The following is a 19,320-nucleotide window of genomic DNA, read 5'->3' as shown; positions in this document are numbered from 1 at the left end:
GTCTGTGCTACAGTGTCAATTTGCAGGTGTTTAAAAATGTAAGGAATCCGCTCCTGGGTTTGGCTGGAGCTCATCCTTGCAGCTATAGTGTTCCAGACAAACCCCTGTCTGAACCTGCAATCAAGAATCACCTGCTTTTGCAATTAGACTGCAGCCTGCTTCTCGCTGATTACTATGCAGCTCTGTCTCATTGGCTGCCTGTCCTATTTAACTCCTGCCCCTTCCCCTAGGAATGGGCTGTACATACACTTCTCACTTTCTCTAGTAACTGTGTTTGCCACAGCCTGTGTTTGGCCTTCCTGGCCTTCTTGTCATAGTTCTCAGTTTCTGGCAGACTTTGCCACGCTAAAGCGCTTACACTGAAGCCCTCAGTGTTTCTTGTCCTGTCTGCAGTTCCTGTTCCCAGTGACCCTCCAGTGGCCTCTAATCTAAGCTGCACCTGGCTAGGGAGAGCTGTTCTGTGCTGTAGCACTGGATCCCCGGTTCCTGTTCCCTCAACCTAAAGTCCTGCTATCTTCGCTGAAGCAGCTTCATTTTACTCCCTGATGACAACCTTGGCTTCGACCACCGCTCCTGTGCCGCCTGCCTTGACCCCTGCCTGGATAATGCTAACCCTGCTTTCTCCAATCCTGACCCAGCTATGCACGGCTACGTATTTCAGAACCCGGATCTGGCTTCATGGTCTAAGGTCGGTGTTTCCACATCCCAACCTCGGCCCGCGGTCCAGTCCAGGTTTGTGGTGAGCATAACCCTTACAATAAAACAGATAAAAGCCAAGTCTACAGTACCACAGTGGTCCATTGTGATTCAACCTTGAAGACGTTATCAAATGTAGGCACTTCATAATAAAAACGTATAAAACTCAAAGCTTTGTCCTTTTTTCTACATTCCTACAGTATCCTTGCACAATTGCTGACTGGACTGTACACCATGTGTACACCATACATGTATAAAAAAAACATGTAGTTATGCATTTTTAATATTTTCTGCAATTAATGCTGCAGCAGATAACATGGCGACAGTAGCAGAAATATATGAATATTTCATTTCGAACTATGATTTTTATTGCTGATGTGGCAATGTAAACACCCATATTTTGAGTATATAAGCTCTGTTCAGAAACTACCAAACTAGGGTCATTATTTTTGACTCTCCCTGTTATCACTTGAATTAGTAATCAATAAGTCTGCTTTTCTTGAACAAATATTATTATTATTTTATCTTATTTTTACAGGATTAACAGTTGCTTTGTCTCCTCCCTCCCTTTCTTCTATCCTCATTCACATTCCTTTGTCTCATTTTGTCAATTAAACCAGTGCTGTACAGATGTAGCAGATATACTATTGACTATTCCACAGGAAACAGCAGTTGGAAGCTGCCTGTTATGGAATTCCCAGTGGAAAAATGTATTACCCATAAGGATTAACACAGCGGGGTCCCTGCCTCTGAATGGAATTCCCGCTGTGTTAATCCTACCGGGCTCCACCAGTCTGGAAGAGCTGCGCAGTGAGAGCAGACATGATCAGTCCCTCACTGTGCGCATCTCTAACAGGCGATCGCAATGTTTTTATTTAATTGTAATTACATAGTATTGAAGCAGGGGGTCTCCAGAGATGAACCTCATTACTTTCAGCCCCAAGGACTCCCTGCTTCCCGAGTTACAGGCCCCGGAATGGGGTGCCGGTATCTCCCTGCATTGTTTAACTCTCCCGCGTCCTGTGACACAGGAGAATTAAACTTGCAGGAGATAACGGCACCCCATAATGGGGCCTGTATTTTTGGAAGCACAGGGTCACCATGGCTGAAAGTAATGCGGATCAGCTCGTGATACCTCCTGCTTCAACACTGTGTAATTAAAATAGCAATAAAAGTAGCATCATTACCATAGTGACTAGCCGCTAAGGTAATAAAGCGGTTAAAGCAAAGTATCAAGTTTGTAGGGGTTAGAAGGAGTAGATGAATTGATAGTTACCCAAGAGCGGGTGTTTAGGCCTATCAGGAGGCTGTTGGTAGGGGTTAACCCCTTCATTACCTTAGTGGTTACTACCGCTAAAGTAATGAAGGGGTTAACCCCTCCCACTGCTCACACGAGGGGCCTAAACACTCACCCCGGGGCAACTACCCATTTCATACTCCTTCTCTACCTCCACCAACCTTTCCCCCCCCCCCCCACACACACACACAAAGGAATGGGCAAATGTCATAGTAACCAAATGTGGCTAGTAGCGATTTTGCCCATTTCAACATACAGTAAAATGTAATAATAAATGTTTTACTTATCCCTTGCCAGTTTGAATGCCTCCTCCTCCTCCTCTTCTTCTTCCTCACCAAGGTGGGAGAAAGGGCTGATGCCCAACCATTAAAACAACAGTAACCTCTTAATTAACTTAGCTGTTACAGCTACGGTAATTACTGCAAGTGGTTACTGGTGTTTTAATGGGGTGGATGAAGAGTGTACTGTAGTTGCCGCAGGGTGGGTGGTTAGGCCTCCCGGGATGGATGCGGGATGTGTTATCCTCTTAATTACCTTAGCGGTAGCCAAATGGCTAATAGCACTTTTGCACATTTGTGTAGCAAAAATAAAATACACAATACAAATAAATTGACATTGCAATACTGTACATTAAAATAAACAGTAGTCAATAAACCCATTGATTGCCACTGTGGTATGCCCTCAACATTGGCACACATAACAAAATTAACAATCATTACTACTCATCCCTTCTACCCGTAAAAGCCCTACTCTCACCCACCAACACACAGTCATGGGCAAAAGTCTTATTATCCAGATCTGGAAAATAGCAAATTTGCCCATTAAAAATAAAACATTAGCCAGTCAACAAATAGTAAACAAAAGTTGCACTTACCCCTGCCAGGATGAAGGCTGTCTTCATCTTCTTCTCCGTCCTCCTTGTCATCTTCCGTGGCACAGACAGTAATAAAACCTCATTTCTGGCCTATAACCCCTTAATCAACTTAGCCGCTATTAACCTCTATGGTAATTAAGTGATAAAAAACCCCGCCCCACCTTGATACCCACCTAGGATGCCACTACCCCCATCCCCTACCCTATTTACCCCTATTGTCATGGGAGACCAGGACTAACCCACCAGGGATCAACTCACCAGACAGAACAAAACAGAGTTAATAAAAGGGAATTTATTGGACAATAATATAGGAACACCCACTCTCAACTGGGGTAACTGGGGAATTCCCTGCAGGTAGGGCAGGGACCTCCGTGAGAAGATTTTCCCAGTTCTTCTCCCACTATCCTACAGGTGTTGGATTGGACCTGCACCTTATGCTTGGTACCGACACAGCACCACTTCACTCTAAATCCTGGGGGCCTCTTTCCCCACCTTTTATACCTCATGGCATAACAAAGATACATTAAGGGAGGATTAAGGCCAGGTGCCTTCTATATGACCCAACACCTGATTGGTGGGTTAACATGCAACGTTATGTTGGTTACATAAAAACAGTTACATGGAAAGATCACAGACAACCTGCAACATTTCTCCTGAGTAGAGAGTTAACCCCTGTTCCCTGAAGTGCTGGAACCAGGCTAAACAATACATAGATATCTGTAACATAATACAGGTAAGGGTAATGGCGGATTAACCTTTATTTAAAGCAATCACATCAACCCCTACCATCACACCTCCCTCCTAAGCAGAAAGCTCCGGGGTAGTGACCCCAACTGGTTGATCCCCCGCATGAGGCTTGAAGGTCAGAGTTTATCCGGCCCTGGATCATCCTGCTGATTAAGTACATTAGCATTGCCATGCTCATTCCCTTTCTTGTGCTGTATGATGAAGTCATATTCCTGTAAGGCCAGGCTCTACCGCAGCAGCTTGGCATTATCCCTTGAGACCTGCTACAACCAGCTCAGTGGATTGTGGTCCGTAAGTACATAAAAGGGCAGTCATACACATACGGCTGGAGTTTCCAGAGAGCCCATACTGTGGCCAAGAATTCCATGTCAATCATAGTATAAGCAGCCTCCCGATCTAATAGCTTGTGGATTAAGTACACGATTGGGTATTCAACCCCATCGGCACCCACCTGACTTAGCACTATACCGATACCAAAGTTACTGGCATCGGTCTGAATCAGGAACTGCTTGTCGTAGTCATGAGCTGCCAGGATTGAAGTGCTTGCCAGGGCTGCCTTGAGAGCTGAGAAGACACTCTCACTCTCTGGTGACCAGGTTACTGTGTGAGGGAGTCGCTTTTTAGTCAGGTTGGTCAAGAGTTTGGCCAGGGGACAGTAAGGTGGTACAAACTTGCGGTAATAACCACGGTCCCCAGAAATTCTAGCACCTGTTCCTTGGTCTTGGAAACTGGCCACCCCACAATGGCTTCCACCTTAGAGGGCTCTGGCTTGAGATGCCTCCCGCCTACCCTGTGCCCAAGATATAGAACCTCTGTCATCCCTATTTGGTAATTGGCCGGCTTTAGCATGAGCTTGGCCTCCTGGATGAGGGCTAGGACCACCGCTACATGGGTAAGGTGGTAAGCCCAGGAGTTGCTAAAGACCACCAGGTCATCTAAGTATGCCTGGGTATACCCCAGCATTCCCTCCAGTAGGCGATTAACTAGACACTAGAAGGCAGCCAGCACGTTATTCATCCCGAAAGGCATGACTGAAAATTCATACAAGCCACTCGGGGTCAGGAAAGCCGACTTCTCCCATGCCTCCTGAGTTGCCAAGAGCATCATCCAGAGACAGTGACCTAATTGTTAAATACCTCCCATTCATAAACTTTGTGTTCTTATGATTTTCTGCAACTCTCTTTACAAAACATTTTGACAATACCAATACTTGTTCAGTTCTGCATACCAATTTTACCCAGCTGTTATACAAGTAGAAAGCAAGCACCTGCAGCATTAGGCTAAGGCCCCGCTCCCTCAGTCAGCACGCCCGCACTGCAGACAGGCGGTGCGCTGACAGGCACAGACCGCGATATGCCCGTGCCCGAGCGGGAGGGGGGCAGGAGTGGGAGGGGGGGGGCGTGGTTTGAGCGGAGGAACCCACTACTCCCCTCCCTCCACGGGCTCGGTCTCGGTCTCCCAGGCTGCAGGAGGGAGCTGCTGTGGGCTGCTGGAAGGTAAGCAGCTCCCGCTCCCTCCCCCTTCCCCCACAAATGCCCTCCTGATTCACCGCTGATACACACACACACACCACCCCCTACCTTGTGGAGGAAGCTGTCTGACAGCTCCCGCTCCCGCCCCCGCCGCTGATAGGCTCATCAGCGCACCACGTGACGCGTCACTGCTCGGGATCACAATTTTCTTGCATCCCCTGGCGGCTGACGCGTCACAGCACATTGTGAGCCGTGCAGCGAGGGGGGACTGGGACCGGCTAGGAAAGGATACCTCTGCTGGTGAGGAATGCGCACGCAGCCGCGCGTACCGCCCGACGCAGCGGGACTAAAGCCTTAGAGAGAAACGTGTGTCAAAGTTGGCCCATAAACTTTCAGACACACTGTATCTCATCGCAAACCCTCAAAAGTTTGTTAAAACCTTTTGTTATTCAAAAAACGTGCAAAAGAATGCAATTCCACCTACGTGTACAGTAAGTCTCCATTTTGTTGTTTTTGTTTTTTTGCCAGGTTTTTGCTTTTATTTTAAAATCAATAAGATACACAATTTACTCAAACTACAAAACTTCCTCTAGATGAATAGGTAGCAACATGACAAATTGGTTAAAAATTTATTTTTATTATTATGTGTCCATGCAACTCAAATCATTTGCAGTGCTATCCATAATGAACAACACTCAGTTTTCAAATTCATAAAAAAAACTTTTTTTATATTGTCATATACAGTATATACTGTACATATCTGAATAACATTTATTAAGGTGGATTGCAATAGAACTTCAAATGTGTATTTTGCAGTATTGCAATCAGACTTAGAATTACTTTCACTGAGATTAATTTGTTACATCTTGAACTTAACAGCAATTTAGTTTTGTCATTCAAAAATGATTATATGCTATGTGTAAGGTTTAACATTTCAATAATTTAGACTCTCTGTTTTTCAATTAATATAAAATTGTAAATTACTTACAGTGTAAGTAGACCACAAGCTTCTCCTCTGTAATCTCTGTACATTTTCCATGGCTTTATTTCCATTCTTCTAGGGTAAGTGCTCTCTTTTCTGTAAAAGGTTTCCAACAGAGTTGGATCTCCAATTTGCACTGACTTAAAAAATCCAAGATTCATCTTAAATATCTTTCCAAATTTCTGATGGTACTTGTACTAAATATGAAGATAAAATAAAGGCCTGATATTAACAATAAAGTAAATGTTCCATAGTCATTAAATCAGATTTGTAAATAGTGAACATTATTGAATAAATACATGATATCAATTCACAGTTACATAAAAGCACAAACTATTGAAAATATTGTAATGCATTCATTTTCTTTGTGCATTTAAAAGTTGTATTTGTTTACAAAACAGATGATGCAATATTGTCAAGAGTTGCAAACAACTTAATTAAAAAAAACTCTACACTTACCATGATTTCATGCTGATTTTTTAACCCTCTATTCCAAAGGACATTTAAAAGGCTTCCAATTCCAGGCCAGTCTACAGGACCTGGGAGAGAGGAGAAAGGTAAAGGTCTTGTTGGCAATGTGATACTTTCAGAAGATGTATGGTAATATACATTGTGGGGGCAGAATGGAGATTTGAAATACAGTACACCATGCAATAGCAAGGGTGTTGGAAGCTTCATTGTTGAAATAATTTTTCCTGTCATCTACTGTATTTAATTCCCTTATCTAAAATGTCATCAAAATCTAATATTGGGTATTTTAGATTATATATATTCTACCGTATGTGTATAATTACAATAGATGTGCTACAATAGATGCGCACATGAATAAATGTGCGTCATGTGTGTGAGAAGATGTGATTGTCCCTCCATTTGATTAGCTTTTATACGGTTATATCAATAAAGGAAACACACCTTTGCACATTATTGGTTAAGAGTTTCAATAGAATGGAATTGGGAGGAACTGAGAAAGGTCAATCCATATGCAAATCAAAGATTACTTATTTATATCAACATAAGCATCAGTTTGTTTTTTGCTAATTAAGAAGATGAACAAGCTGAACAGATTCACATTCAAGTACACTTGTTGCAGTGTACTGTGCTCTCATTTCTGTTAGTACATCTAGCTAACAAAAGGTTAGAAAAAAATACACAATAGTTAAACAGTTGAAAAACATGTTAATTAAATTGACACTTTTACCACAAACAAAAGTGTAAATGTCATGTTGCGCTAGGAATTCTGAGTTTTGAGCTTTTGTTTTTTTTTCCTAAGCAGAAGTTTGCATACTGTTCCATTTATTATTGAAGTACTTTGTTGCAATAACAGAGGCTGCAGTGTTTCAAAATGAAATAAATAATGCGTACACTACTTTCTATTTGTCTGTAGAGGAAATATAGTAATACAGTATAGACTAGGTTTCAGCATGGCTACAAATACTGTAAAACATGTTTTATATTTGCTATAAATTATTTTCATATAATACATTTTTTTAGCTGAATGATTATTTTCATTTAAAGCAGCAATACTACTTTTCCCCTTTATTTTTTCTTTCTTATTTTCATATGTAAAGCATGTGACATTGTATAATTCTACATTCTTAACTAAGCTGATCTTTCCTAAACTGGGAATCATTTGGTGCTCCATTTATAAATCTGTCAAAATCTTTATTGTGTGCCTAACAGTCTTTCAGTTTCAATCAATCCTTCAGTCAGTGTAACTCAGCAGCTACAATGTATCCTTATATAATTAAGGTAACATTGACTATTGTTACAGTTTATAGCTCAAACTGCAGTGAACATTGGCAACAAATTAACACAAACAGGAAAGAGTTGCAAAAATCTTGCACTGCTTAGAAGTGGGCTTCTATAGAAAACAAAGGATACGTTAAAACCCATTAAAAAATAAATTAAGAGTTGGAAAAAAACAGTCACTATTATCTAATAATACAGAATGGATTTATTTTAAAAAACGTAAGATTTTGCGTTTTGCAGCTTTAACAGGATAAACTTCTTTGTACAGTAACTGTTTTGTGCCTGTTCTTCAAAGGTAGTCATCTTTTTTTTTCAAAGCTACTGTAGAAGTCAAATAAATAAAATTATATTAATTATAGAAGATCTACAGTACTTCAAACGTTTAGAAATATGCATACCTTTGTGCATACAGGTGTATTAAGATTTGCCTGAATGACCGCGAGAAGCTAAGTCTAAATCTCAGCAATTACTGTATTTACATTTTCGTAATAATCATGTGTGCTGTAGCTGCAAAAACTTGAGTTTTAGCATCCGTCGTTGTACTCTGCAGTAATGATAGTCAGTGCTAGTGTGCTATTGTCTCTTTAATCTAAATACAATGTAACCCATCCCTTATTTCCATTCATCTCATATGTTATGATACAATGAGAATGAGAAGGAGAAGGAGCGGCTCAGTGAGTAAAGATACTGACTGGCATTTAGAGTTTGAAGCAGGGGAGTCTGGTTCAATTCCTGGTGTCAACTCCTTGCGACCTTGGGCATGTCACTTTATCTTCCTTATCTTACCATAGATTGTAAGCTCCATGGGACAGGGACTTCTGCCTGTGAAATGTCTCTGTAAAGCACTATGTAAAACTAGCAGTGTGATACAAGAACATGCTATTATTATTATTTATTATTATACAATATCCCATTTATTTCAATGTAACCCACCACTTATTCACCTAAAATCTCCAGATGACTAAAAAGTAATTTTCAAGTATGACTTTTTTTAATAGATTACAGTAAATGATAGTTTTGAGATAAAGATTGTGTGAAATAATACAATCTTCTTCAATCTTCTTTGGGCTGGCTCTTGTGCAGTTTCACCTGTAAAATAATTGTGAGAATGTTAATAGCCGAGAAGAAATTTTCGCGCATGTATGTGCTATAGAACTTGTTTGAAATGCATATATGTGTCTTTATTTCTGCATAAGCGTGTTTCTATGAAACCTGGTTGAAATGCATAAATGTTTCATTGAATGTCTGCTCATGCACAGTACAGGTATTGCCAATTGAATGTAACGCATGCATTTCCTTCATTGTCCATTATCACTGTTGATGTTAATCAACCTGTCGAAAACAAGGAATAAAAAATGACTAAAATGATGCAAATATTTTCTGAAATAATACAATCTTCTTCAACAGACATCTTGTGCTTGCGTTCTCTTTACAGGTTTGCTTTGGAAAGCAGGTACAGCTAGCTGCACTGGGTTGCAACTTTCCTGCATGTCTGCACTGTATCATGGGGGCTCCTAGCCTCAATTTCCTCATCGTCTGGGATGTTGAGTAACATCTAGGTATGCAATGAAGACACAGGGGGTGGGGAGTGTTCTATTCTACTGCTGTGGACCTAGACATAATAGAGACCCGTGATGTCCCTCACTATTATCACTGTCACTTGCAATTTGATCCATCCTCCCAAAAATCAGGTCCATTTTTCCTTCCATTGTATCCCATCTGTCCCGTCCCTTTTCCGGATGGAGTGGCACAAGTGAACATGCTTCTTGTACTGGCGGATCATACATGAGCATAAATGTGCATTACAAAATAACTCAATATTGCCAATCTGCCTCTGACCAAGTTGCCAGTTGCAGCTAGGATGGAGCTCTGGACATTGGTGGGGGTTGGTACGAGCTGGGTTGAGTAGTGCCTGGGGTAAAGTGATCCGGGTCTGAGTTGGGCTGAGCTAGGTTCGAAGCAATGTGAGCTGAGTATGAGGGGATGTGAGCACCGTCTGGAGCTGGGAGTGATGGGTATTGGGACACAAGTACCTGGTGTGGAAGCAGGTTTCCTGGGTACCCAAATGGCAAGGATTTTGGCATTTCTTTTCTTTCTCCACTTCGGTCCCGGATTGTTAACAAATTGGAGTTTTGGGTATTGCTTTGTTTTCCGTGCCCACTTTAACCTTTATGATTACGGACGTCTCAGATTTAGAGGGGTCAGCATAGAGGGGTCAGCAGGCAACCTTTGCTTTCTTTGCTCTTTGCTGGGATAGCAGCAGTATGCAGATTCTTGCATCCATAGAAACTGGATCGATCCATCGCTCAAGCGCAAGATATCTGAAAGTACAAGAGTACAAGAGTTATTTCTGATCAAGATCAGTGAGTGTGGCAATACAATTTCTGTGAGATTTTATATACATTACTGCTGACATTAGAGGGGCAGCATTCAGCACAAGGGGTTAATGTTGGGCAGGGCTAAGTGATTGATTGATTATCTACTTTTGCAATGTGTGAAATGTAGGCATATGCTTGTACCAGTCACTTTATCAATAAAATATTGCACAACGAAGATGCAAAATCAATTTCACCTCACCTGTCTCTCTTCCAAGATTACCTCCCTCTCTTCCCCACCTCACCTCTCTATCTTCGCCCTCACCTCTCTTACCGCTCTCACCTCTCTTTTTTCCCTGCCCCTCACCTCTCTCTCTTCCCCCTCACCTCTCTATCTTCCCCCCTCACCTCTCTCTCTTCTCCCCCCACCTCTCTCCGCTCACCTTTTGTAATGCTGTGCTCACCACAAACAAGATGGGACCCCGGTGCTGAGGTGGGAATGGGTATGAATGCCATCCACAGCCATGGGGGCATGTCTGGAGAGTGGATGGTCAAGATAGCCGAGTCAGTAATGGAGAGGTCAGTGTGGTCTTCATACTTGCCGAGGTCAGGATCAGAGATATTAGAATAGTCGAGGTCCTGGTGCCGTGGTCAGGGTTGGAGAGATGTGGAGGGTAAGAGGTAAGCCGGGGTCAGTAAGACAGAGGTACGGAATCCAAGAGACAAGCCGGGTCGGTACACTGAGAAGAAGAACAAGGTGAGGCAAGGCAAGGCTAGGCTAGGAACACCAGGAGGGATGATACACAACGTAACATGAACTATGCTCAGCCAAAGTGCCAGTGACACAGATGGACCAATGAGAGAGAAAGGGGCAGAGCAGAGGTGCGAACCTACGGAGGGAGGGATAGGAGGAAAGGTGCAGGAGACAGGTGAGGGTGGTAGTAGGCAGATGAGCAGCTGGAGCACAATGTACAAACGTCATGTGTGCACGACGCCAATGCGCAGTGCAGTCGGGAGGTGGGACAAGTTCCCGCAGCATCCGCCGATGCTTTCCGCACACATGCGCGTGCCACACTGTCCGTGGCTCTGCGCAAGGAGGCAGGTAAGGAAAGAGCGCACCGTAGGGGACGCGATCCCTGATTCCTTACAGTACACCCCCCCCTTGTGGAGCGGCCTCTGGATCACTCCAAAATGATTTGTGAGGGTACTTCAGGTGGAACTGCCTTAAGAGATTGGGAGCATGTATTTGGTGATCGGGAATCCAGGACCGTTCCTCTGGTCTAAACCCTTTCCAGTGAACCAAATATTGAGTAGCTCCTCTAGATATTCTAGAATCGATGATAAACTGTATCTCATACTCCTCCTGTCCTTGTACGATTACGAGAGACAGCGGTACCGTGGAAGAAACCAAAAACTGAGAGCTCTGAAAAATGGGCTTCAAGAGAGAAATGTGAAAGGCAGAAGGTATCTTCATGGAAGGAGGAAGTTGAAGATAGTAGGCAAACGGATTAACATTTTCCAAGATAGAATAAGGACCCAAGAAACTTGGCGCCAGTTTGAGAGTAGGCGTCTTGAATCTGATGTTTCTGGAGGATAATCAGAACACATAGAACACTGTATGATGTAGAGACACAGAACATACAGATAAGGCCCTATTAATGCACTCAAAATCTGAGGGGTAAGTCACCCTAGTAAAAAAGCAACAACACAGGAATAATCTGAACCAAACCTATAAATAGTGTTTTAGTATGCTTTATTGATGTTGGTTAAAAAATGGTACCAGATTAAATGGTGAATAGAATGAACCGAATACAATTGGTGCTATTAGGGCAAATTGCCAAATAGTTAATCCAAAATAGTTGGAAAACTAAACATAAGCACTATAAATTACAGATAGCACACGATCAATGCCTATGGTGTAAGGCAGTGAAGGCTAACTGAAATGGATGACGTCACTGGAGCACTATATAAAATATATACATCCACTAGAGGCAATTCAATGTGTGTGATCTCTAGCTCACTGTAAACCATACATCAGTGATGGGGTAGAAGGTGAATCAGTAGCAATAGTAATCATTAGTAACACACATAGATATTAGTACAGCTGACATACAAAGATCGTTAGAACAATGGTGGTATGAGCCCCACAAAACCTGTCCCTGCTAGTTAGTAACTACACATAGGGATAGAAATGAGGGAAAGGGGTACCCTACACACCAATATATGTTGACCTTGTGAGGAGAGAACAATACTGCAGGATCGTGTAACCCACTAGCTCTGACCGTCAATAACATACCCCTACAGCACACGGGGGGGAGGGGGGGTTGGAGGACAGAAAAGAGGGAAAGATGACCCTGTAAACTTATCTGTGCTGGCCCTGGGTACACGATCCTAACGGTCAGCCTGGGAAGGTGCCTCGTGGAGTGCGCAGCTGAAGAGAACTCTGGCGTGGGCACGGTGAGGTCTGCTAGAGGCTGCAAGCGTCCATGCTTGAAAGCGTGACGTGTGACATCATCACGTCCTCTGACGCACGTTTCGCGATAGCTTCTTCCAAGAGAGGTTTCTGGAGGATAGCCACACCTTGTCTCCTAGCTTGATGTTCGGGACCTCACGACGATGGCGATCTGCTTGGAGTTTCTGCCAGAGATTGGCATCTTTGAGGCTCCCCTGAATCCTTCTCCAAAAATACTGTAGGAATTGGATCCTATTGTCCGCTGCTGGGACCCCTGAAGAAAGTGAGTTAATAGGAAGGGTTGCTGGGTAAAATCCATAATTAATAAAGAACGGAGATTCCCACGTAGATTAGTTTCTTAAGGAATTGTGGGCGAACTCGGCCCAATGAAGGAGATCCGCCCAGTCGTCTTGGATGTCAGAAATGAAACAGCGTAGGTACTGTTCAAAGGTTTCGTTAGTCCTCTCGGTCTGGCCATTCGTTTGGGGGTGATACCCAGATGAAAAGTGTAAGGAGATACCCATTCTCTGAGAAAATGAGTTCCAAAACTTAGAGACGAACTGTTAACCTCTGTCGGAGACTATGGTGAGCGGTATGCCATGAATACGAAAGATCTCCTTGATAAAGGTATCCGCCAGAGTGGCAGAGTTGGAATGTGCTCTCAAAGGAATAAAGTGTGCCTGTTTGGAGAACTGGTCGACTATGACCAGAATAGTGTTCTTTCCTTTAGAGGCAGGCAGTTCGACAATAATGTCCATGGACAAGTGGTTCAAGGGGGGATCTGGTATAAGTAGGGGAAGTAAGAGTCCCGGTGGTTTGCTCCATGGAGTTTTGTTGTGGGCACATGTGAAGCAGGACTTGACAAATTACTTGATGTCCTTCTGCATTGAGGGCCACCATAATGTTCGTCTGATAAGGTCGGTGGTTCTCCTGGTACCTGGGTGTCTGGTATGGCTGCCAAAAAGGGGGGACAGCAGGTACTGGCATCCCAGGCCCTATGCCCTTAGACAAATCCTGCCGCCCGGTCACCACGGGGTGACAGGAGCTTGCGTGCTGCCAAGCCGCCAAGCAGAGCGCGCTCTCTCCAAAAAAAAAAAAACCTCCTGATTGTCTGTCTGCCTTTTCTTGCATGGATCCTGCATGGTAAGGTAAGTACTGCTCCATGTCTCCCCCTTGCTCTGTTTGCCCCCCCCCCTTTGCTCCGTTTGCCCCCTTACTCCATTTGCCCCCTTTGCTCTGGGGGCTCTGTCCCCCCCTTGCTCCGTCTGCCTCCCCTTGTTCCATTGCCTCCCGTGTCTCTGTGTCAGAGTGTCTGAGTGTCTGAGTGTGTGTGTCAGTGTGTGAGTGTGTAAGTGAGAGTGTGTAAGTGTGTGTGTGTGAGTATCAGAGTGTCAGTGTCAGAGTGTGTGTGTGTGTCAGAGTCTGTGAGTCTGTGAGTGTGAGTCAGAGTCTGTGACTGTCTGAATCTGCGTGTAAATGAATACAGACACCAACTCACCATCAGTCATAGTCACCCACCCACCAAACTGTCAGTCACCCACCCATCAGTCACCCAAGTTTCACCCACCCAAGTGTCAGTCAGTCATCCACACAAGTTTCAGTCAGTCACCCAACCCAAGTGTCACCCCCCCAAGTGTCACCCACCCAAGTGTCAGTCAGTCACCCACCCAGTCACCCACCCAGTCACCCACCCACCCACCCACCCACCCACCCAAGTGTCAGTCAGTCACCCACCCAAGTGTCAGTAAGTCACCCAACCCAAGTGTCACCCACCCAAGTGTCAGTCAGTCACCCACCCACCCAAGTGTCAGTCACCCACCCACCCAAGTGTCAGTCAGTCACCCACGTAAGAGTCAGTCAATTTTTTAGAAAAAAAGGCACAGAGGTGTAGCGTGGCCTGAGGTGCTGGTCTGTGGGACAGGATGGCCCCGGCCCCAACGTCAGATGCATCCACCTCCAAGGTGAATGGCAGCCTGGAATCCGGATGAATCAGGACAGGCGCGGAGATAAAGGTTTTTTTTAGACGGTCGATGGCCAGAATAGCAGCGGGTGGCCAGGAAGTCACGTGTACCCCTTTCTTTGTCAGGGCAGTGATGGGGACTATCATGGAAGAAAAGTTCCTGATAAGCCATCGATAATAGTTAGCAAACCCTAAAAATCGCTGGATAGCTTTAAGAGAAGTGGGTTGTGGCCATTCCAAGACTGCTTTAAGTTTGGCAGGGTCCATAGAGAAACCGGAATCAGAAATAATGTATCCTAAGAATGCAGTGGAAGTCTGGTGGAACTGGCACTTTTATATTTGGCATAGAGGTGGTTCTCACGAAGACGTGACAGTACCAGTTTGGTATGATTGATGTGTTCAGGAAAAGACTTACAGAAAATTAGAATGTCGTCTAAGTAAACTATGACAAAGTGGTTGAGGAGATCCTGGAATATCTCATTAACAAACTCCTGAAAAATGACCAGGGCATTGCAAACGCCAAAAGGCATGACCAGATACTCGTAATGACCATCTCGCGTGTTGAAGGCCATCTTAAACTCGTTGCCTTGACGAATCCTCACTAAATTATATGCGCCTCACAGATCTAATTTAGAGAAGATAGTAGACACTTGAAGGCGATTGATAAGTTCAGAAATAAGGGGTTAAGCATAGCGATTCTTTAGTGTAATCTTGTTCAGCTCTCTGTAGTCTATGCAAGGGCGAAGAGAGACGTCCTTTATCTTGACAAAAAAGAAACCAGCTCCGGCTGTGGATGAAGAGTTTCGTATGAAGCCTTTCTTCAAATTTTCCTGGATGTATTCCAACATGGCTTTGGTCTCAAGTAAAGAAAGGAGAAAAGATCTTCCTCTAGGAAGGATGGAGCCAGGTAAGAAATCAATTGGGCAGTCAAAAGGACGATGGGGTGGGAAGGACCTCGGACCATACCTGGTCGAAAACGTAATTGAAGTCTGTGTATACCTCAGGTAAGGCGCTCTTATACTCTTTGAGGGTGGTTAGACATTAGATCTGTTGAATAGGACTTGCACAGCTCTCAATACATCGAGTACTCCACTGAATGGGCTCCTTGTCCGTCCAATCAAAGTGGGAATTGTGAAAGACCCAATATTACCTCGACAGATGGTGAATGAATCACATCTAGGGAGATGTCCTCCTTATGGCCATCCTTCATCCGCAGAGTGAATTTGCTGGTCTCCAGGGAGATGAAAGCCAGTTGAAGTGGACCTCCATCAATGTCCTCCTGTAAGGATTAGGGGGTCACGGCGACCGCAGCATGACTCCCCCTTAACTTCTGCTGCTCCCGCTGCCGTTGGATATCCCTGTCGCCGGCTCCATCCACAACCCGTTGTCCTTGGGCATCCCTGCCGTTTACGGCGGGTTGCCTCTGCTCTGCAGGTGCTCTCCTCCTGAGCGGCTGCTGTTAGTCCCGGGCAAGATCCATCCATGAAGATAATTTATTCACTGCACTAGCAGTGAAACCACACCCCCAACTAACGCGCAGGCTATTACTCCAAACCAAACCTGCTCACCTGCCTGCCAATCAAGGAAACCTATCCAGGACAGCTCGATGTGCTCCTCCAGGTCTGCCTCCGCTCCGTATTGGTCAGCCGCACTATATATTTCCTGTCTTGCCACTTTCACATTGCTCGACATAGTCTCTCCTTGTGGATGTCTGTTCTGACTCTCTCTTGTCTTCGCTTATTCAGGTTATGACCCGGCTTGGTGGACTTCAGTCTGTGGCTCTCGACCCCGGCTCCCTCCTGACTACGTGGCTTCTCACATCCCTCGATCTCAGCTTGGACCTCGACCTTCCGGATCTCTCCTCTCCCTGACCTTGGCTAACGGCAACTACTACGTTTCTTCTTTTTACGGTACCGGCAAGTATTGCTACAGTTATTTTCACCTGGCCTGGCAACACCAAAACACCACACTCCGGACACGCTCCTTCTGCTGCGGGTGCATGCACATATGTCCCCTTAGTATAAGGGACGGATCTGGTCTGAGGGCAGCACCGGCGTAACACCACCAACCCGATAGGCACAGATTTACGGACAAGAGGAATGGAGTTCTTTACAGCAAAACTGTGATCAATGATGTTGCTCCCAGACCCTGAGTTGACGAATGCCAAGGCGTGTTCTGGAAGTCATCACCCTTGAAAAATATGGGAAGCATAATGCAGGTAGGCAAGAGTCATGTCTCAGCTGCGATGGTGCGGAATTCTAGAGCGTATCTGGCCACCAGGCGATTCATACTGCTGCGACACACTTTATTCGAGCAAATACCCAGTATGTACCTGGCAGATACCTGGAATGCGTCGCTCCTCACCTCTGACAAGCCCCGTTGCGTTTGCCTTCCCAGCCATGGTTCATGCCTGGCTGACGGGCGGCTGATCTGTTAAATGATAATAATTAGGATTTAATAGGCTGCAATGCTTCGCGTGTCTACCAGATGGCATAAATTCATGAATTGTAATGCAGTATATATATATACTGTGCAGTATTGCAGCCAGCGGGAATTAAATGCTTCAATCCCTGCCTGGAAAATAACGCAATGCACTCGGGCAGAAAACAGTCACAAACCTCAATACACCCGAGTATACACGAATTCGTGGGACTAGCCGAGCTCGAATAAAGTGTGTCGCCAGTGTAGTTTGAAATGAAATATTTATATATTTCGGCTACAGTCACCATGTTATCTGCTGCAGCGTTAATTGCAGAAAATTTTAAAAATGAATAGCTACAGTCAGGTTTTTTTATACATCTACAGTGTACACATGGTACCCAGTCCAGTCAGCAATTGTGCAAGGATACTGTAGGAATGTAGAAAAAAGCACACAGCTTTGAGTTTTATAAGTTTTTTATTATGAAGCGCCTACATTTGATAACGTCTTCAAGGACCAAGATCGAATCACAATGGACCACTGTGATAGACTTGGTTTTTATCTGTTTTTTTTTACACACCTGCAAATTGACACAGTAGCACAGACAGAACTGTACACATTACAAGTCATTAATTTCTGCCACCTGGCGGACACGCGACGAATAGCACCCAAAGAAATCCGAAACCATTAAATTAAAACAGATCAACAGCGGTAAACCATGGGAAAATCTGGCGGTGTGAGGGCGGCGTGAACGCGGGAATGCGGTGTGAATACCGCGTGGAGTACAGCAGCGCTCACGGAAAAGGCACAGTGATGCCTTAAAATAACGGCCGCTGCATCTGTATGTCCCCATAGTCTATAATTGGCACTAGCATCTGCTGTGCAATGTGCTTTCGGACCAGCGGGCTTAAGGAGGATTTGTTACTATAAAGTACACCTAGTTTGGCATAGGTTTTTGATGTCAGGGTATCAATGTGAAACAAAAAAAAGAAGGGTCAAGTGCAAATATCATTCACTAGTGAAGTTGAGAACACAAATGTGAAAAAAGAAAAAATAATTTAAATGTATGCAATTCCTTGAAAAGAGTGCTGCTCCAGATATTGGAGTCAATCCAAGTCAAAGGAGGTTGTTGTGGCAAAGAATCGGGAGCACAAATCAATCTAGGCATATACAGTACATAAAAGATAATAAAATACAAATATAGTGCAACACAGAATATATATATATATATATATATATATATATATATATATATATATATATAGAGGAAAAGAGAAGAGAGAGCGCACGCCCATAGCGTATAAAAGTTTTAATGAGGGGGAAGGGGGAGAGAGGGGGGTAAAAAACGCACTTACAAAAATGCAATTAAAATCAAGCATATGTGATATATATAATCACCACCATCCGGTTTAACTGTAGACTCTTGGGGCAGTCCCAGGCTCCGTTGGTAAAGGAGCAACGTCACAGCAGATTCCCAGGGCTGGTAACACCATCCGGTCAAACTGCAGACTTTTGAGGCCGTCCCAGGCTCCGTTGGCAATGGAGCTCAGTCCCAGCAAATTCACAAGGCGGGTGTGCTATGTATAGTCCAAGAAGGAGGTCCCGTATGGTGCCTGTAGCACTCGCGCCTGGATTAATACGCTCCAGCGCTTAGTGTAGACTCCAATGTCTTTGCGTCTGACGTCACGACGCTCCCTGACGCGTTTCGTCAGTCACGGCTAACTTTTCTCTTTCCCTGCATACCAGCACCTATACCATTCATTGGACTATTTGAGGACTGGTTTATCCTTTTTTGCATGTTTTTTAATATATCATATTGTTCATGTTTTCTGGGCCTGATAATATTATAGGTCCCTATTACTATATGTGTGTATGTATTGCTTATAATTGAGGTATTTATCCCATATTGTTATAGCATATATATATATATATATATATATATATATATTTTTTGTACATGTTCCTTAGAGGCGCAGCTTTTTTCTTTTTTATATATATATATATGTATATGTATATGTATATGTATATTATATATATATATATACAGTGTTTGACGAACCTATACATTTGCTCGCCCCGGGCGAGTGGATTTAACCCCCGGGCGAGTAAATATTGGCCCAAGCAGCACACGTTTGGTACTAGGTGGCGAGTAGATTTTTTTGTGTGGCGAGTAGATTTTTGGTGATTTGTCAACCACTGTGTGTATATATATATATATATATAATCAAAATAATAAAAAAATAAATAGATGATACCGTTCTGTGGCTAACGAAATGCATACGGGCACACGCAGGGCGCGTGCGTATGTATATGGGCACACGCAGGGCGCGTGTGTGTATATGGGCACACGCAGAGGC

General features: G+C 44.0%; 1 protein-coding gene across 1 annotated transcript in view; it reads right to left on the bottom strand.

Annotated features, from left to right (window-relative positions):
- LOC142488161 (1,25-dihydroxyvitamin D(3) 24-hydroxylase, mitochondrial-like) overlaps positions 1–15,116 on the bottom strand; it is a 53,141-nt gene extending 38,025 nt beyond the window's left edge. The window contains exons 1-4 of the mRNA XM_075588536.1: positions 14,960–15,116; positions 9,997–10,138; positions 6,522–6,651; positions 6,075–6,259 (exon numbers count right to left, since the gene is read on the bottom strand). Coding sequence (XP_075444651.1) covers positions 6,075–6,259; positions 6,522–6,651; positions 9,997–10,138; positions 14,960–15,116 — 614 coding nt within the window. The remainder of the gene's footprint in view (positions 1–6,074; positions 6,260–6,521; positions 6,652–9,996; positions 10,139–14,959) is intronic.
- Positions 15,117–19,320: the final 4,204 nt, after the last annotated feature.

Source organism: Ascaphus truei, chromosome 2 (assembly GCF_040206685.1).
Source record: "Ascaphus truei isolate aAscTru1 chromosome 2, aAscTru1.hap1, whole genome shotgun sequence".
NCBI lineage: Eukaryota > Metazoa > Chordata > Amphibia > Anura > Ascaphidae > Ascaphus > Ascaphus truei.
The sequence above is the reverse complement of the archived record's forward strand: the minus strand, read 5'-3'. Positions and strand labels throughout refer to the sequence as shown.